This window comes from Lactuca saligna, chromosome 8 (genome assembly GCF_052625555.1).
Source record: "Lactuca saligna cultivar CGN05327 chromosome 8, ASM5262555v1, whole genome shotgun sequence".
NCBI lineage: Eukaryota > Viridiplantae > Streptophyta > Magnoliopsida > Asterales > Asteraceae > Lactuca > Lactuca saligna.
In genome coordinates, this window is record NC_136424.1 from 73777807 (window position 1) to 73797985 (window position 20179).

The window sequence follows — 20179 nt, forward strand, 5'->3', positions numbered from 1 at the left end:
GATGAGGTGACAAACTGACATTGATGTGACAACCACTACATTTATAATTACTAGTGAGTACTTCTGATAGTGTAAGAAAGAAAAAAGAAACGAGAATTGGGTTTAGTAAGCCGTCCTGTACGAGCTCGGAACGATTTAGCGGTTGATACCCCATAAACTTGCTATAATTTTATTTTATTTTATTTATTATTATTTTTTTTAAAGAGCAACCTGCTATAAAATATACCCTTCTCAAATATGCCCTTTTAAGAAACTTAATTAGTACGACTTGAACTTAGAATTCACATCAAACTACTGTGATTAATTAAGTAAAACACCTTTTATTAGAAGTAAGTGAATTTGAAAAAAAAAAGGTTTTGAAACATGCCCTTCTATTTTTTAGGGTTTAGCAGGAAAGGGGTTTAGAGGAAAAAATGCATAACAGGGGCATCATTCCCAGAGTTTTTTCAATTTTTTTTACAAGCCCCTTTCCTTGTGAATTGCTTTGATTCAATTATATGCAGCCAAATTCGGCTTCGACTTTATAATCAGATTCGATTTGGGTTTTTAATAAATTCAACGCCTGGGGAAAGAAGAGTCGTACATTGTTACACGAGTACGACTATGGTGATGCGATCAGTAGGTAATGTTTTCGCCTCCCAATTTGGTTATGCACATTCAAACTTCAGTCATTAAGTTTGATGATGGCATTGATTCTGATGAATTCCAGATTTTGTTATAATTGTTTTAGGTAGATGGTATCATATATTAAGGAAGTATCAAACATCCAGACGGGTACTCAACTCGGTTGCTCTATATTCATGCCGGAAAATCAACAATGGTGGATTAATACATAAACAACATACTCATAGGTAAATCTGTTTTCTTCCCGTTAAAGGTTTCTTCAAACTGTCCGTTTTTATGATATATTTGGATTCTTTGAAGTAAAATTCCATCACTCAGCTTCACTGATAAGGGGTTGCTTTACTTTCCTAATTCACCAACGACAGCTTCTTTCAGGTTTTCAACTGTACCAGAATCATGTAGAACGTCTCCTTCAGAGGTCGATCTATTGTCGACCTTCATCAGATCTAGTCTTAACGAGCTCGAAGGTATAATTCCTTATTCATTTCTTGGATTATACATACGTGTGCAATGGAATTTTGTGGCTGATAGATAGTTTATCTTAAATATATAGGTCCCTCTCATTGTTGGTTCAATAGAAGCACTACCACCAAGGATTTAACCGGGAAAAATGGAGTCTTCTTAGTTGTTGCTGGTGCTTTTCTTGAATCAGGCCACAATTCAACCTTTATGTTTGAAAAAGTAAAATCACTTCAACAAAGGTCTGAAAATAGTTTATATAGTTATCATTGGCTTCTTTGCTTTACTTACATCAAATTTTAAAACTTATTGATATTCATTTTCCTATATGTTTATCATTCCAGGCATCCTTCCCTCAATGTTATGGGATTTCAAGTCTGTAAATCAGTTAGCAGTGATGTTGTTTGTTCTCATTTAGCAAAGACTATCATGAGTGAATACATCACATTTCCTATTTTAGTCTCGACCAAATCTCTTTCTGAGGTAATATTTATATTGCCAGATGGATCTTCAGTGTTTGTAAGAATCTTTTTTTGTTGTATTGTTTATATGATTATATCCTTGTTTGTAGATGTCTGATAAAATGGGCTACATAATATTTAAAGGTATGGAAGGTCCTCTACTCTTGCATGACAAGGATGTGGATTTTGAAATTCTCGAGACAGGTGCCCTATTTTTCACTTTTATTTGTTTAAATTTCGGGTTTTGTCATATTACTTTTCTATTTATGTATTTTGTTGTGATGCAAAACCTGCAGCCATTAAGGAGTTAATCTTTCAACAGAAAGAAAAACCAGGATTGTTGCATAATCTGAGAGGCAGTTGGGTAAAGCCACTTGATGCTTTAAAGGAACCATATCTCTGTTCCCCATTGCAGAATTTACTTCTTTATTTTCCAGGTAAAGTAGTTAACACTAGAAGGAAAAGTAAATGAGGGCAAAATTTATTAAAAAAAGCATTTTTTCCCTGATTTTCTGTATTAATTCGTTGTTTCTCCATTCAGTCAAAAAGGAAGGGCAAATTGTGGGTAATAGCATTGTACTTTACTTTTTATTCATAATAGCAACATAGTTAAAAAGTACATTGTCTATATTGGTAAAATGAGTAAAGTACGTTGCTATTTTACGTAATTTGCTTAAAAAGAAACTATATTTTACCTAATGTTGTAGTAATATGATTTGCAGGTTGCATTGAGGTTGATGAAGTTAATGAACGGTTGTTTCTTTCTGACACAAATCACCACCGTATAATTGTCTTTGATGGCAATGGAAATATCTTAGATTGTGTATGTAAGGAGTTCCATTTGTAACTCACATAGCATTTCAATTTTGAGCAGCTAAAAGCTTATGCTAATAATATATATATATATATATATATATATATATATATATATATATATATATATATATATATATATATATATATATATATATTTCAGATTGGATCTTCACCTGGATTTGAAGATGGAGAGTTTGAATCATCCAAAATAATCCGCCCTGCTGCTTTGTTTTATCACAATGAGGATGATTACCTCTATTTTGTTGACTCAGAGGTATTCTTTTTTAAATGAGTAATTACAAATACAACTGTGTTTATAGGTGATATAGTCTTATTATGGTTTTTACTTTTCATGTGATGAAAGAATCATGCTATAAGGAGAGCTGATATGGAGAGCAGGACAGTTGAGACATTATATCCAAAACCTAATGTCAGTGAGACAAAAAGTGGTTTAGTTAGTTGGATCATTGATAAACTTTGGAGTACGAAAGACATTCCTTCAAATTCTGAGGAAGTTGATCCTAAATTACTTTTTTACCCCTGGCATCTTCTCAAGTCATTGGAAAACGACCTCTTTATTCTCAACCACAGGTAAACCTAAACCACATTTTACATGTCATATTTTAATTAACATGATATACTGTTAACTGTTAAGTGTTAAATGTTAATCTCCTATTTCATGCAGTTTAGAAACTTTATGGATCTTGGATCTGTCATCTGGTATCATTAAAGAAGTGGTCAAAGGTTTGACTTTTATTATCCAAATTATGATCTTTCGACATCTGTGATTAATTATGTTGTTAATTATTAATCTTTTATTATGCTGTGAAGGATCTGCAAAGATTATAGAGATCTGCGGACATTTGATAAAGGAGAAATCATCCCTTGTAAAAGAAATACCGCCTAGTCAGCTTCCACAAAATAATTTCTCGGTCGAGGGTATTTCACATGCAGGTCTGCTCTCTTCCGTGGCAACTTTTCAGGACAATATCGTAATTTGTGACACAGGTAAATAATTTCTTCTTCTTATTTTTTTTTAATTAATGAACTACAATATCCTCTAAGCAACAAGAGTGGTTAGATGGTCAGGTGGTGCTGAAATACAACAAAACTTGTGACTCAATGACAAGCTTTGAGTTTTCAAATTTTGGAATGCTTGGATTGCCATACTGGTTGGTGCCCCCTATGGAATCAGCTTATGCTGCGTGAGTAATCTTATTCTATTTCTATGACCCATGACCCGACCCGACCCGTTTAGGACACTCATGTATGTATACCTTTTTCTACCGATGTGACAGTGGTTTTGGTGTCGCGGGACTTCCCCTGGATCATATTCAACATTTCAGCTTGTTACCAGGTAATTAATTACCTGTCTCTATCTACATGCTCTTTCACATGATCATTGTTTCTGTTTTTGTTTAGTAAAAAAAGGGTTATGAAACAAACAGGCAGGATAGACATAAGGATGAAAGTAGAAATCCCTCAAGATACAGAGCTTGTGGAGCCGCTAGATGAAGCTTGTATTTGGCGCCAAACAAGAGGCACTGCCACTGAAACTTTAGGAGCCGAGAACAAAGCTGAATCCACAGAGAAGGTTCAATTACAATTTACAAATTTGCCCTTTCGTTTTCTTAAAATATTAATTACCCTGAAATGAATGCAGGTTGGTGTGGCCCAACAATGGTATGATGAGTTAGATGAACTTGCGTCTTTAACACAAAAACAAGTGGATGCTGAAGAGGATAAAAATATGTCTGATTCCAGAGTGCAAGATGGGAATGTATTCATTGATTGTGCTGTGAATACTAGCCCAGGAACAAGTGAGGTATGCTTCTTCTTCTTCTTCTTCTTCTTCTTCTTCTTCAAGCATATCCATTTTTGGTTCCTACTTATATTGTTTTTTCCATAATAGCAGTTGCTATTGTGTGTAAAGAATGTTGCTATTATGGATCAAAAAATAAATTACATTTTACAAGTTGTAAAAAAGAGTAAAGTAGGTTATGATTTCCAGCAGTCAAAAAATAGGTGTTTGATTTTCTTCCAGGTTATTATCAATGCTGCATTGTACTTGAGAATTAAAAGCGGTGATGATTCTAAGAAGAAGCAGGAGGTGGGTAGATTGATAGATGCTTTAAACCTGAGTGGGAAGGGTAACAACGTCTTTTTGAGGCCATTACATGTGAAGTTAAAGATCAATTCACTTGACCACCCAAAAGCAGACAACTCAAAAGACATAATTTTGACAGAATCTGCTATACAAGTTAATGTTTCTCTCAAGTAACTGCACTTGTTTGTGTTATATAATTATTTTTTTGTCCCTTTGGGGAGGCTGGTGGTTTGCCACCTCATCTTTTGGTAAGAAATGTTTTTCAAATCACTTGTTTTGGGCAATCAAAAGAAAATTTTGTACTTTAATAATCGTTACTTGAAAATTGAAATTACTAACTTTTATTCTGACTCATTACTTTTTTCTTCTTTTATTTTTGTTACAAGGCAATTGGTCAGTAATTATATTATACATTTTAAATCCCACTTTGTAACTTTTTTTGGGGGATTAGCAAGCATATATATATATATATATATATATATATATATATATATATATATATATATATATATATATATATATATATATATATTTCGTTGTTATTGAAAGATGTAAAAGATATTTAATTATTAGTTAGAAATTAACCCTCCAGAGTTTAGCTACGGACTCTCAAGAGGGGGTGAATTGCCAAAAAAATGTCAATGGCAAAACTGCAAAATTTTCAAAATGTCAATGTTTTTCCAATAAATAAATAAATGTAAAATAATGATTTTTTTTTTTGATTAAAAGATTGAAAAAATGTAATGCGTTTTGTGAAATTAACCCAAGTAATAAATTGGTGCTGAAGTTGTGCTTTGTTAGTTTTATGTTTATGATGTCTTCTATTTGGTGCATTTATTTATTTGTTTTCTGTTTTCAACATGGTAACTCATTCCACCTGAATGACAAGTTGAGCATGTACTGTGACAAAACTGATAGATACAAAAAACTAAGATGATATTGCAACATACATGAAGCCATTTGTTAGTAACAAATAAATTATACATTTTTGTTTCTATTTAGTAACACTTTAGAGCACAATATGGTGTTAACTTTGTCGGATAAAGTTACATTAGTTGGCCTATAAGGTCTTCTTTTGTTTTGTCCTCTTATATTCAAATTACAACATTTAATTTAACAAATTATTTTCACCAAAAGTGAAATATAAACCCCACAGGAACAAAATTAGAAATCTTGCCAAGCCAAGTCAATCCAATCCATTCCGAATCAATTCACCATAAAATAACAACTAATCAGACAATTGAAAGGAGTTCAAAAAACTGTTACAATTTTCAAGTGCAAGGAGGACATTATTTGACAAAATGGTCCATACAGATGTTTCTTAAAAGCCGTGCTACAAAACAAAACAAAACAAAACGCCCTTAATATTTTTGTCCCATCGATCGTTCTACACACGAACAGAAGGTTAAAAAAATCAGAAAGACGCCGTTAAAACTAACCAAGTTTTAACTGGACTTGGAATCGGCCTTGGAATTGGACTTGGAATCGGACTTGGATTCAGACTTGGAATCGGAAATAGCATTTGAATTGGAATTGGAAGCGGAATCCAAGAATCCATATTTTTGCATGACATTCCTGGTGGCAAGTGCAGCAGCTTCACTGGGACTTAGGGTTCCCTGAGCCCTAAGTGCAGCAAACTCCTTAGCGATGTCATCTTGCACTTGAGTCCGAGCATTTCCAAGTGGATCAACCAGGGGTTCATGAATCTTCTTGGGTATCACCTCTGATCCTTGGCCTTTGCTGCCTTCTGATGCTGGTAACGGTGCTACGAGTTGAAGGACTTGCGGGACTTCATTGTCCCTCAACTGAGACTCCAGATTTTGTATCATCGGCACTGCAATATATACTCATTTTTTAGCGTTAATCATTTCATATTTCATGTATGTTACTTAAATAACACAAAAGTACCAAAATTAAAGTTCACGTAGTTTTTTCTATGCATTAATCGAAGAGGGAACAAAGGCTTACTTCAGAGTTTTTAGTTTTTAGTTTTTATGTAATTATACACATTTAAAAGTATGGACTACTAATAAAAGCTAACAACTCGTTATGTCAAACAACCGATAATATTTAACTTTTTATTTATGAAAACAATTTTATTAAAATGATTAATTATTTTTTTATGACATGAAATATGTTTAAACTTTTTATTTATGAAAACAATTTTATTAAAATGATTAATTATTTTTTTATGACATGAAATATGTTTATGTTGTGTTGTAAAATTACATAAAAAGGCAATTAAAAGAGATTATGTTAATCTTATTAACGGTAATTTTGGATATTGATTAAAAATGCTCGATAGCTTTTTTTCTGAACGCTACATGAAATAACTTTTAGATTTGAAATTTGTTATTTAAACTAAAAACTAAAAGCTCCACTGTCAAAACGAAGCTTATTGTTAAAAACTAAAAGCCAAAAGTTCCCGAAAGTCTAACAACTTTTTCTTTATTTATCAAATTCATTTAGTTCTCTAATCTTTGAATCACAGCTACATTCTTTCAAGTCAACCAAACATGATGATGGTATATGTAGCCTAGCAATGGGGCGGGTTTGGAGCGAATCAACCTTGATCCAAACCCTTTTAACAAATTTCAAAATCCGATCCAAACCCGTTCCGTAACCCGCAGGGTTTTGAGTAATCAAACCCATACCCTTATCCACCGAATCAGCAAACATCCAAACCCGTCCCGTAACCCGTAGGTTTTTTCAATAATCAAACACATTTTACTTAAATCATAAAATCACATTTATTAAATAAAACTAAGTTTTGATTTAGAAAACAGATTATGTGACTTTCTATTGGAATTAGAATCATTATTTTAGTTTCTTCCGATTGGTTTTTGACCGTCGATTGCATTGATAGAGAATAGCAATTACAAACTTTCTTCCGGTTGATAAATGACCTTATTGATTTATAAGAAATTGGTGATGACATGATGAAATATAAATGAAATGAAATCAAGACTCTTAGGAGAATAGTAGAAGTCTAGAAGTTGAGTCCTCGAGTCCTATGTAAAAATCATTTAGTCTTTGGGCTTTTCTCTTTGAACTTCGGATTGAAATTTAATGTAAACTTTAGGCAATATAAAATATAAATTTATATTTCTAAATCTTATATGGGGCGGGTTATAAATGGAGCGGATCGATGATGATCCATACCCGACCCTTTTAATAAAAGGGTTAGCGGGTACGGGTCGTTAACGGGTAAATGGATCAAAAACTACGCTCCAAACCCATATAATTGTTAAGGGTATGGATCGGATCAGGGTCAAAACCCACTCTATTTCCAGGCCCAGGTATATGTAATGTAATAATCCATTCCATTACTTTAAATCTGATTCCATCATACCAAACAGAAGCAAGATTAGTTGATGACTTACGCATTAGAGGGGCGAGTGGACAGTTCATGACATCATTAGGGAGGTCAAGAATGTACTGCGGGATGGTGGTGCCAACAAGAAACTGTGCAACTTCATTGCTAAAAGTATTGCAATTATGCTTCAGTAAATTGTATGTTTCATGTGTGTAACGAGGACTTATTTCCTTTAAATAAGACACAAAGTCATCTTTTTTAATCTTGGTGACACCAAGCTCAATCATTTCAATTGGAGTCCCATATGGTGCTGTTCCAACTGGAGTCTCTAGTATCCCACCACCAAAATAATACTCTATACCATATACCACTATTCCCGTGTGCCTGTGTTCATTTTCAGGTATATATATATGCAAATATTATTTCAACAAAATATATTTCAACAGCAAAGTTTGAGGGTATGGATTATTTTAAGAAAAAGATTCCAGGGTATGTATCGTTTTAGCAAAAAGATTCTAATGGAATTGATGGTATGTACTATGTTTAAAAGAAGGATTCTAGGGTATGTACTATATAGTTTAACAAAAAGGTTACATGTTCAACACTAATTTAACAACAAGATTCTAAAGTATCCACGATTTTAACAAAAAGATTCCAGGTTATGCACTATTTTTTACAAAAAAATTCCATTTTTTTTAAACAAAAAGATTTCATGGTATAGTGGTATGAGGGATGTATTAATTATAATAAATGTATGATAAAGGAAGAAAATTAGGAACGATACACACCATATGCCTTCAATAGCCTTCCCCAACAACGAAGTGGAGACCTGTTTAGCTAGCCCTTGGCTTAAGTCGTAGACATGCAAGCTCACCTTTTCAACCTCCTATATATGGATGGATTTCAAAAGTGATATGCATCATGTTATCGTTATTATATAAGTTCCACAAGGCATGACATTTGCTTTGACATATAAACATTTAATAATTAATGGGGCACTTTAAACATCATACCTCAGTCATCTTTCAACGATCAAATTTAAGCAAAAGTTTGGTCGGGTGCTAAATTGTGTTGTTTCTGATGTCTTCACTAAGCAGAACTATGATAGAATTCTGTTCAAACAAACAATTTAACAAGAGTATTAGGGTTTAAGCACTTCAATAACCGTTTCGATAATTCCACAAAAGAGAGTTCTTATGCAAAACAAAAATAAGACACAATATTTAACATAGTTCACATGATCACGAGAGCGTAGAGATTTTATTATGTCTAGCCGAATGACGTTCTGATTATCACATTGGGTCACACAAACCCAGAGAATATAAATACTAGTTATTTTACCTAAAACGATAAATTCAACCCGAGAACTCTCTTACAAATTTAGCCCATGAAGATATCTCAAGGCGAATATGATACAAGGTTAAAGTGGGACCTCATGCTTGGTCTACCTAGTGACTATAATGTTAAAGTGAATTAACAAAAAAATTAAAAGACAACACAATGATAGTATCAAAACAATCCGACACTAAAATTTTCGTTTATAGAATATTAAATAGGTTTGAAGAATGTGTTTATGGTACATACATGCAAAGCATTCGAAAATTTTATATGAAATGCTTTTCGGAATTGGTATAATGAACGATAATTTATCAAAATGTTACAATCTCATTGCCAAGATAATGTCATCAATTGATATTTGGTGATCAAGTCAAATGAGTAATATATTATCTTCAAAATTGACATCAGAAAATGAGAATATAAATCTATATCTTCTCATAAGAAGCAATTGATCTCATCACAAAAATAAACCATAAATTTTTATTTGAACGTTTGGTTAGTTGTTAGATATTAGATTCACCAAGTTAATTAATAATTAATGTGACCTCCTATCTAAGAGGCTTTCACCCTTACGCAAATCACATTCAAATTGTAGAAACAATAAAATGCCGATCAACAACAACGAAAACATACATAGTCGCTTACACATATGATAGAATTATACATACAGAATCAATCTCTTGCGGAAGAATTATGAATAAAAGAAAGAAATTCAATTAATAAATGACGAACAAACAAAAGCATCGAGAAAGAACAGATGAATCCGGAAAAAAGACGATCTAGATCATACCTGAAATGTTCTGTTTTAAACAAGAAATCAGAGAGGAAACAAAATTTGAAGAGAAATTTATAAACGGTACGAGAAGAAATCACGAGCGAGTGGATCCATCGTATTATAAAATCTATCAACGTATGGAAAACATGGGTTAAATGTGGCCTCTTATTTGGTTTAGTAGCTTGTTACATATATAGTCCCTTGATTAACTTGTAACTTGCAAACTTGGATAATTGATAAATTTGCTTCATATATCTTCGTTAGGGACAAACATAATTTATTTGAATAGACGGTTATTTGATTTTGTTTTAAAAAACAAAAGTTTAGGTTTTTTTTTTTTAACCAAACCATATCTAATTGTATGTTAATATACCATGCTATTTATAGCATATGTAAGTTTTGATTAATTATATAAGATATTTATAGTTTTCATTCCAACTAGAGGGTGTGCTCTCGCGTTGCTATGTATCGAGAATTTTTTTATTGTTTTCATGGTTGTTTCAGATTTCATAGTTCATGTTTGTTTATGAGATAATTTTTTAGAATATACGTAAGGAACCAAAGTTGACAAAATACAGAAACTATGGTGGTTAGATGTTGAAAAATAAAAATTAATATTAAAGAAGAGACCAAAACTGTTAAATTATAGAAAATATTGTGGTTTATTGTAATTAATATTAGAGAATTGACAAAATTGATAAATCGTAGAAAATATTAGACCAAAAGTAATATCACAGCCAAAACTTTACTATTACCTCCCACTTTTAATTATACATATAATATGTATTTGCAATCCATCAAATATTTATTATTATTTTTTATTTTTTTTTGTTTTCATGGACTTTTTCACTTTAACAAGTATGTATATTCACTTGCTAATTTGATTGCTTTATTCGATCGAAAAGAAAATATCAAAACTCGCTTTAATTGAATCGAAAATCCCAACATAAATGTTTTTTTCTTAGTCAGTGTTAATCCATTTTAGTTGTGTTAGATAGATGATGACAAACCTTGCAATATAATTGAATCGAAAATCCCAACATAAATGTTTTTTTCTATGTCGGTGTTAATCCCTTTTAGTTGTGTTAGATAGATGATGACAAACCTTGCAATAAATGACTTTGTATCATATACCAAACTTATAAGTCTATATGATCTCGATTTCAAAGTACTAGTACATAGTTGTTTATAAAAACCACTCGACTTCATTGTTGGCTTAAACTTTTATCGTATATGTATTCTTTCAATCTATTTGTGACATCCCTAAATTTACGGTCATTTTTAATTTTTTTATGTTTATTTTAAAACAGAGTATTTCGTTTGTTGCAGAAGTGGTCCAAAAAATATTATTTCAATGTGAGATAACATTAACATTAAACATTTCCGAAGAACACATTCGATATTGATATTCTTTTAAAATTTCGGATGTCATAACTAATGCAAAACATAAACATAAACATACATTACATTAATTTACACTAATGATCTACATCCCCTTTAATCTTTCAGTGTAATGTATCTTTGCATTGATACATGTGATACAAATTAACTGAGTGGATCAGGTTGAGAAACCTGATGGGATACATAAAAGTTTCAACCCATAATATCATAATATTTAACTATATATTCTTCAACATTCAAATAACCCCATTCTCCATTCCCGTTATACTCACTTTCTAATCCTGATATGGTGATCTCGAGAGATCTTTCCTAAGAGATCTATGTCGGCAGTATGATAACATTTTAGTTAAGCACAATAGTACAAAAGTACTTAGATTGACAGAGTACTTTGATAACCATGACAATACAAAAATACTTAGATATGCACGAGAGTACAATAGTCATTGGATAGACACGGCGGTATAATAGTACTTGGTTAGGCACAACAATACAATAGTACTTGGCTAGGCACGACAGGTCACGACTTACTAATTTTCACAACTCTCACTCAACCTATCACAACCACTAATTTACACGATTCAAGCACAACCTCTCATTTATTATTACGCACAACCGTTTACTACCCAATTGTGTTATCAAGTATATGATTAGATCAAGTAACAATCATATCATATTATACAAACTAGGTTATAGTCTGTGGGAACTACGATTATAAAAATAATTAAAATCTTATAGTAAATCTCATGATTATTAATCAACTATTTTTAATAAATTATTAATTAAACAAATTATTAATTAAACATGATTTTGTAGGATTTTAAATATAGAAATACAATTTGTTATCGACAATCATAAGCGAAACTTCTTCAATAAGAATTAAAATTTTTACTAAAAATTAGGAATCAAATAAATAATTGCCTAACTTATTATCAATATCAATACTTAAAAAAAAATTAAAAAAAATGAGAAAAATGTCAAGTGTCATTTTTATAGAGCATTTAAAAAGAAAACATAAATTATAAGAAAATGAAAAGTGACATTAATAACTATTCTTTTATTAGTATTGAAGATTACTATAGGAAGATATATTAAACACAACAAAAATAGCGCACATAGCATTTAAGCAATTAGAATACTTCTATCTATGTGTAAGTTTGAAAATAACTATACACTCACTTGATAAAGTAGATGACTGACAATTTTGACAGAGCTTCATTTCATACTTTGAAAAGACCTAAACGCATAGACTACTAAGCCTTAGTCTAGTTTCGTAAGCCTTATGACCATAATAGGTGTAATATAAATTACACACTAAATTCCAATGTCTACATCAAGATCTATCAAGTAAGGATCAGTCAGGCAGGACAGATGGGAGGCAGGACCATTTCGGCACGATAGCTTTTTTGAAATCCAACAACCAAGCCAACTTGATCATTCTAGACACTTTTCCCGTAAGTAGAGCGATCAGTATAATTACATGGAATTACTGATAAATCTTATTTATAGGTTCATAATGATGACTGATGACTATAAATATAAGTTACACTGAAAAGACTAGAGTGTAGCTTAACTTACAGAGACTTTTCCTCATAAAAGTTAGGAAATTGCATTGGCAAAGCTTCTACTCACTAGCTACTAATACTTCAGGGGTCGTAGGGTTCGCCGAAGACTAAAACTAAGGGAAAACGGACTAAAATCGAACTCAACTCGAGGGAGAAGATCTTGGGAGGTGTGGGAAGGGAATGAGGCTTGGCCTCATATTTATAACCGTTTTTAGGGAGCGTGACATGTAACGCCCGTAGATCTGGGCTAGTCAATTTAGAGACGATAAGCATCAAAAATGACTTTTTGATGGAAGATTATTTAGATTGATTAATCTTAACTAAGTTATAGTATATGTTACAAGCATTCCGTACATATAAAGAACGCCGAAATCCAAGTTACAACGAAGAAGTTATGACCTGTCGAAGTTTTGCGATAGAACCGACACGACACAACGCGAGATAAATAGTGAATTTACGTTAGAGCGATATTTGGCCTTAGTGATCTAAATGAAAGTTTTAGAATACATTAAACCGAGAGCGTGCATAAAAAGAACGTCTAAATCTGACTTCATATGAGGAAATTATGATTTTTTGAAGTTTCAGCATTAGCAGTATACTGCCCGAAGTTTGAATATGAGATCGAGTGATTTCTAGCCGAAACGATCTAAACGAGAATCTAAGATCTCATCAATAGTATCCCAACAGTGAAAAGACAGATGAAAACCGACGTCAGACGAAGAAGTTATGGATTTCTAATGGAGTTTTCCTATCCCGACCTACTAAAAATAATATAATAAAAATATAGTAAAAATAAAGTCAAAATTAGCCGACGAAGTCTAAACGAGAGTTGTAGAGCATAATCTCACCTATGCGTGGATATAAAGAACATCGAAAATGGAGTTTTTATGCGAAAGTTATGAATTTCTGAAGTTCGGGGCGTGAAACCCCAAAACTGTCAAAGTTCACGACGTGAATACAGTGTTCACGACGTGAACTCAGTATTTATGACTTCTGGAGCCTGCCAGACGCAAGTTGCGATGACGCACCTGATGACTATTGAACTCACGATGTGAATATTTGTGATTCATGACGTGAGTCCAGAAAAATGACCCTATAAATAGAAATCAAAGATCAATCGATTTTGGTTGCTCCTCCCTTACTCTCCCACTCCCGATACCCTCTCTAAGCCCTATTTTAACCCCCTGAAGCCCTGGTTTTATCCCAAGACACAAAGCAAGTCCTGAAGCCCGAAGATCCCGAGAAGAAAAGAGTTTCCAAGCTAAAGCTCTGCCTGCAAGAAGCCCGGTGTGTGAAGATCTTCTAGTTTCACCAAAGAAGTACTACTCTTAGAGTCGTAGTGATGTCCGATCATATTTTGATCAAGTGAGTGTGTAGTTACTTTCTTCTAACACATAGATATGAAATATTTGCTATGGAATACGTGTTATGTGTTTATATATATTTGTTTACTTGAGATGGATGTGGAATGAATGTTTTATATAGGTTTTAAATGAGTTAACATGTATATATGCTTTATATCTACAAATATGTTGGGTAGAACATGGGTAGATGGAATAGTTGATGTGTGATGAAAGATCCATGTTGAGTAAACCTTGGCGACTATGGAGTTAGCGCATGCTGAGTAAACCTTGGCGACTATGGAGTTAGCGCTTATTGAGTAAACCTTGGCGACTATAGAGTTAGCGCTTGTGGAGTAAACCTTGGTGACTATGGAGTTAGCACCTGATAGCTATGGATTTAGTATCTGATAGATAAACTTTGGCAGCAATGGACTTCATGCCAATTCCTTAGGTCAATCCTTAGGAATGAGTGAATGAAGGATAGTTGATTCTTAGGGTAAAACCTTAAGAGTAAAGAAGATAATAGGGATGAGTAGTTGGGTTAATTGTTTGATAATTGAATATAATAATTATATTATTGTGGGTTGAAAACCCTATATACTCACCAGGCTCCCAAGCCTAACCCACTCAGTTTTCTTTGTATCACAGGTATCAATACGAAGACACATTTCACTGAGAGATTAAAGGAGATGTAAATCATTAGTGTAAATAAATGTAAGTTTTGTTTATGCTTATGTGTCTGTATCGGAACATGACATCCCGAGATTTTGTTATTTAATGAAAATACATTCTCTTTGAGAAATGTTTTGATAAATTTTATCATATTTTGTTTTGGGAACAAATTCCGCAACTCTTTTAATCAAAAGATTACTCTGATTTTATAAAACAAAGCATAAACAAATCGGTCTTTTCTGGCCGTGAAATTTGGAATGTCACATGACATGCAAAAGGGGTGCACATCACCGATTTTAAGGCTACATCTCCAAGCCACCTTGTGCCACATGTCGGACTTTGTGTGGTCCGCGTTTTCACCTTCTAAAAGCACATGCGACGCACTTGGTGCACACTGCACGAGGCACAAATCACATATTTTGTAAATTCCATAACTTCTTCATACAGACTCCATTTTCGACGTTCTTTATATCCCCGAAAAACTCTCGATGAGATCTACAACTTTCATTTTGACTCCATAAGCTAATTCTGACTTTATTTTGCGTCCCTATATTTATAAGATTATATGATTTTGCTAAAATCATAATTCTCTCGTACGGACTCTGTTTTTGACATTTTTTTTCTCAAAATTCCTATATTGAAGAGTAATACGTTTGTTCTTTTGGTGTATTTAGCTAAAAGTCAACAATTCTCTTCGTAGCTGTTAACGTCACACATTCCTTATGCGCGCCTGACTTTTATATCTTACAAAAATCATATCTAATTCATATGGAGTCAGATTTCTACGAAATTTATATTTTCGGGATCAGGACGATGTGTGCTTTATAAATAATATATATATATATATATATATATATATATATATATATATATATATATATATATATAAATTTTGGAACACTTAGTTTTACGATTTACAGACGATTCGGTTGAATATGAAACTTATATTATATCTTAAATGCCTAGCCTAATTTTGCTGGCCTTACACTATTAGGCCATCATACAATCTAGATAGGGTACACGATGTGCACAAAAGTGCCTACTAATTTTAAATTATGAACCTAACTAACTTAACTAACTAAAATGCACATAGGGAGAGTACCTAGTCGAATTATAGAATAGTTTGGGTAAGTCGGGTGTCGAACACAGAGAATGGTTTTAACTAATTAATTTATCTACTATTAAATTAACCTAATTTCCTAGCAAAGTAATGGGTTTTATCTAATTTTGAAAGTTTGGATGAACTTAATTTCTTAACACAATTCAATCAATAAACAAAACACTTCTGTTAGTTCGAATCCACTTTCCCTCAATGGTTTATAAATTAACTATGACTACTCCTGTTGGTTACCAATTAAAACATTATTAACAATTCAGTTCTAAATTTACTAATATCAATTAATTCATGTAGATCTATGTATGGTCACATATAATTTAACATATAATCAATTGTTGAATAATATTGGAGCTATGTAAGATTGGGTTGACAAACACAAATTATGGTCATAACATGAGTTCTCTAGCACAACCTAATTTATTAATTCAATTCCTTAATTAAGATTGGTTCGATCTTAGCTCTAATAATCTAATGTTCATTAAATTACTAGGTGTTCAAACTCATGCAAAAAAATGGTCATTAAGTACATAGAATAAGAATTTTTAGCAATCTAATTATTAAATCAAGCATGCTAGGTATACCAATCAAACATAAGACATAACCATCAAGCAAAGTCTAGAGACCTGAGTGGTAATACTGAGTGACTGGAGGGTCTTCTTTGAGTTATCGACCAGAGGGTCCTATGGGTTTATATTGAGTTATGTGATATTATGCATTTTTTCTTTGTGATATATGCTATATTATGTTGTGCGTTACTGAGATCGGACCGGAGGGACCAACCCGAGCTGTGAGACCGGAGGGTCCTCACTGAGATATAGGACTGGAGGGTCCCCATTGAGACACATGACCGAAGGGTCCACACCGAGCCGTGAGACCGGACGGTCCTCACCGAGATGCATGACCGGAGGGTCCATGCCGAGCTATAGACATGAGAGGCTTATTATTTGTGTATGTGGTATTTTGGGGAACTCACTAAGCTTTGTGTTTACCGTGTTGTGTGATATGTGTTTCAGGTACTTTTCAGGTTCGCAAGAAGGCACCAACTTGATTGTGCACACATGTTTGAGACTATGTCGAGGATTCTGGGATATTATCAGTTGTTTTTGTTAAATAGTATTTTTGACATTTGATACATTATGATTTTGATATTATGTGATATTGAATTATGGGATTTAAAAATGATTTTTTTTTGAAAATTTAGAGTGTTACAAGTTGGTATCAGAGCCTTGGTTTGCGGGATTTAGATGTACTCTTGGGTATGTCTAGACTCAAACTGAGGATTGAGAAATATTTTCTAAAATGAAATGATTTTTCTAAAATGAGTAAGAGTTTTAAAGAGAAAACGAGACAGAGCAATATGTACAATCAGCCAGATCTAGAACGGTGATTTCCCAAAATACTATTACTTGTTTATATTATGAGATACTTATGAGATATTAGAGCTGCATGCTAGAGAATAGGCTAGGAATTTCAGGAATTTAGAGCTAGAGTTGCCTAATTCATGATGCCTTATCCTAGGGGATTCTATTGGTTGATATTATCTACTATTTACTCTGGGTATGTGCTGAGTAGGAGTACCTAGCAGGAATCTTTTAGAGAGAGCTTTGAGTAGAGGAGCAATCTAGGAGAGATACCTGGATGAGTATTTGAGGAATCTACTGAGAGAGTAGTTAGATACCCATGAGTGGTAGGATTGCTTGAGTTTGGTGATGCCTTTTGAGTTATGGATAGAGCGAGTGGAGTTGTATACTAGAGTGGTTTTATGTGTTGATGGAGGTTATTTGACTCCCGAATGTTGCTTGTGTAACATCCCAAAACCGAGACCCAATTTTTTTTGTTTTAAAGTATCTTACTTGTAAAAAAAATAAACGGAAAACAACATTGAAATCCTTTAAAAACATAAAGTCACAAATCACTAGTCTCAAAACCATATTAGTAAATAGTATAATATCATAGTACAATCCCAGGTTTCTCAAATGCAGAATATCATGTGTGAATGTGTGATGCATTGCTACCCCGCCGACTCCTTCCCTTTAGATGAAGAGGTACCTGAAACCAAAACTAAAAACCGTAAGCACAAAGCTTAGTGAGTTCCCCCATCATACCCATACTAAATAATGCATAATATTCGGTATCTTTCAACCGGTAACTTTCGGGCATAGCCAGGAGCCGGGCTCCTCCTTGGTATCTTTCAACCGGTAATTAGGAACTAACCTCCCTTCAATATCTTTCAATCGGTAACTGGGAGCTACCTTCCCCATCAGTATCTTTCAACCAGTAACCGGGGACTATTTCACCCCCTACTACTGCTAAAACATATCAAGCACAATAAACATATCAAGCACAATAATCATATCTCATATCAACACTAAATAATTATCACAAAGACAACTATCCAGTACTCTTAGTTGTGGTCCGAAATTATAGCCATAGACCCACTCTTAGTAGGAGAAAACTCACCTCAAAGTCATGTAGTGTCTGCACCGATCTCGGTATGAAAACCAACTCTCCTCGAATCCTCAATATCTACACAACAAATTTTCTAACTTATCAATCCATACTCGTAACCCTTACAAGGGTCAACTCCAGTCCAAGACAAAGTCAAGATCAACACCTTGGACAACGGTCAATCATTTGGTCAAAGTCAACATCTGGTTGACTCGACTCGCCAAGTGGGTCCACCAACTCGCCGAGTCCCTATATCCACAAAATTCCATAATCCCATCCCTACTCGTTGAGCCTAGCAAGAGCTCGACAAGTTCGCCTTCAATAACACATCAGACTATCTTCAACCGACTCGCCAAGTTTGTACTTGAACTCGTCGAGTTCATCTTCATCCATATGAAGGTGTTTAGTATATGACTCGCTGAGTTCTCCTTGAACTTTTCGAGTCCATCTTCATGTGGTTGGGACGTTGTCTTGAACTCGCCGAGTTCGTTCTTGAACTCGTAGAGTCCTTTGGTCTTCAAGTCCAACACAAACCCCCTTTGGGAGGGACGATAGAGGTTGGTTTGTGGTGTTATAAGTTGTTTAAATAGGGTGCGAACCCAAATATTAGGGTTTATCCAGACAGTCCTACTCGCCGAGTTGGTCACTCGACTCGTCGAGTAGGTCACTTAACCCTCCGATCTAAAGTCGAGTCTACTTGACGAGTTGGGCCTCAAACTCGCCGAGTTCTAGAGCGAAACATGGAGTTACTTGAATTTAAATACATACCAGGAACCGGGTGTTACAACTTGCTTTGTGCTTTGTGGAACTCTTAATGATGGGAGACAATTACTAAGTGAATATGACGATATTCAACAGGTAGATGGCTGGTGTTGATGAGTTATAAAAACTCTTTGATCGATTAGATCTTTGTAACAGGTAAATAATGAACGTAAAAACAATGAGATAAAACACAAGTATGGATCTGAATGAGTCGAATGATTAGATTACTCAATCCTCAGCAGAGCTCGATTAAGAACTTCCACTGTAGAGGATTCTAGGGTTACAAAAAATATCTTAAAAACTAGACGTGAAATCTACTCCAAAAACTATATAAAAAGATGCATGTAAGCATCTATTAATACTCAAACCCTAACAAACAAATCACGGATAGATAGGCCCATACCACATACAAAATAGGGCTGTGAAACGAGCCCATGATGCAATTGGGATTTGTTACAGTCGGTTTGGATTCAGGTTCAGGTGTTTGGGCCTTGGAATGCTCTTGATCACTCTTGACTGAGGAAACCTTCGATTTTCCTTTTAAATCTGTTGAAGATTTTAGATTTTGAGTTTGAACAGAATTGGATTTAAAATGGGGTTGAGAAGAATTAGAATGAGAGAATTTAGACTGAGATGTTTTCTTGACTTGAGGTTCTAGGTGACCCTTTTGTTTGTGGTCATTAGTGAGACCGAACCTTGAACCTTGGTAACTTTTGCTCTCGGAACCGAACCTATGCTTTCGGTAGCTGGTGTTCTCTGAACCGAACCTTTCCTTTCGGTTGTTAATACTTTCTTGAGGTCTGACTGCTCTTTTCTCTGACTTCCTGTCATGATCAGAAAAATGGGCATTTTGAGATCGCCAGAACTGTTTTCGCTCTGAGAGATTCTTCTTGTATATCAGATTCCTCTGCTGCTTTTGATTTTTCACCTGTCTGGGTTGCCTGTGAATATTCGCCTTCTGTTTTGGCCTTTGAACAA

The 20179-nt window shown here is 33.8% G+C and overlaps 2 protein-coding genes across 3 annotated transcripts; one reads left to right on the plus strand and one right to left on the minus strand.

Annotated features, from left to right (window-relative positions):
- Positions 1-391: 391 nt before the first annotated feature.
- On the plus strand, positions 392-4821 carry EMB1974 (NHL domain-containing protein). Of its 2 annotated transcripts, none has more exons than XM_078971868.1 (17): positions 392-622; positions 731-851; positions 1000-1091; positions 1178-1325; positions 1428-1566; positions 1655-1748; positions 1841-1981; positions 2267-2367; positions 2521-2634; positions 2725-2951; positions 3046-3104; positions 3192-3368; positions 3442-3565; positions 3659-3717; positions 3809-3954; positions 4024-4185; positions 4405-4821. In XM_078971868.1, the coding sequence occupies exons 1-17, from the start codon at positions 604-606 to the stop codon at positions 4639-4641; spliced, it is 2160 nt and encodes a 719-aa protein (XP_078827994.1). In that variant the 5' UTR covers positions 392-603; the 3' UTR covers positions 4642-4821. The 2 variants fall into 2 exon arrangements, with proteins under 2 accessions (XP_078827994.1, XP_078827995.1); XM_078971869.1 differs by having other exon boundaries at positions 394-618; positions 990-1091.
- A 783-nt stretch (positions 4822-5604) lies between these two features.
- LOC145011487 (uncharacterized) lies at positions 5605-10025 on the minus strand. The gene is made up of 5 exons (XM_078970218.1): positions 9912-10025; positions 8797-8895; positions 8572-8669; positions 7851-8167; positions 5605-6301 (listed from the first exon to the last, which is right to left on the minus strand). Exons 2-5 carry the CDS (start codon positions 8803-8805, stop codon positions 5913-5915), a joined length of 813 nt encoding a protein of 270 aa, XP_078826344.1. The 5' UTR covers positions 8806-8895; positions 9912-10025; the 3' UTR covers positions 5605-5912.
- Between the last annotated feature and the right edge of the window lie 10154 nt (positions 10026-20179).

Excerpts from the sequence above, each read along its gene's own strand:
- EMB1974 (XM_078971868.1), top strand. Across the intron at positions 1,092-1,177 it reads TAGTCTTAACGAGCTCGAAG|GTCCCTCTCATTGTTGGTTC; the intron begins GTATAATTCCTT and ends TTAAATATATAG. Across the intron at positions 3,955-4,023 it reads AAGCTGAATCCACAGAGAAG|GTTGGTGTGGCCCAACAATG; the intron begins GTTCAATTACAA and ends AAATGAATGCAG.
- LOC145011487 (XM_078970218.1), bottom strand. Across the intron at positions 8,168-8,571 it reads AAGGCTATTGAAGGCATATG|GCACACGGGAATAGTGGTAT; the intron begins GTGTGTATCGTT and ends AAATGAACACAG. Across the intron at positions 6,302-7,850 it reads TCCACTCGCCCCTCTAATGC|TGCCGATGATACAAAATCTG; the intron begins GTAAGTCATCAA and ends TATATATTGCAG.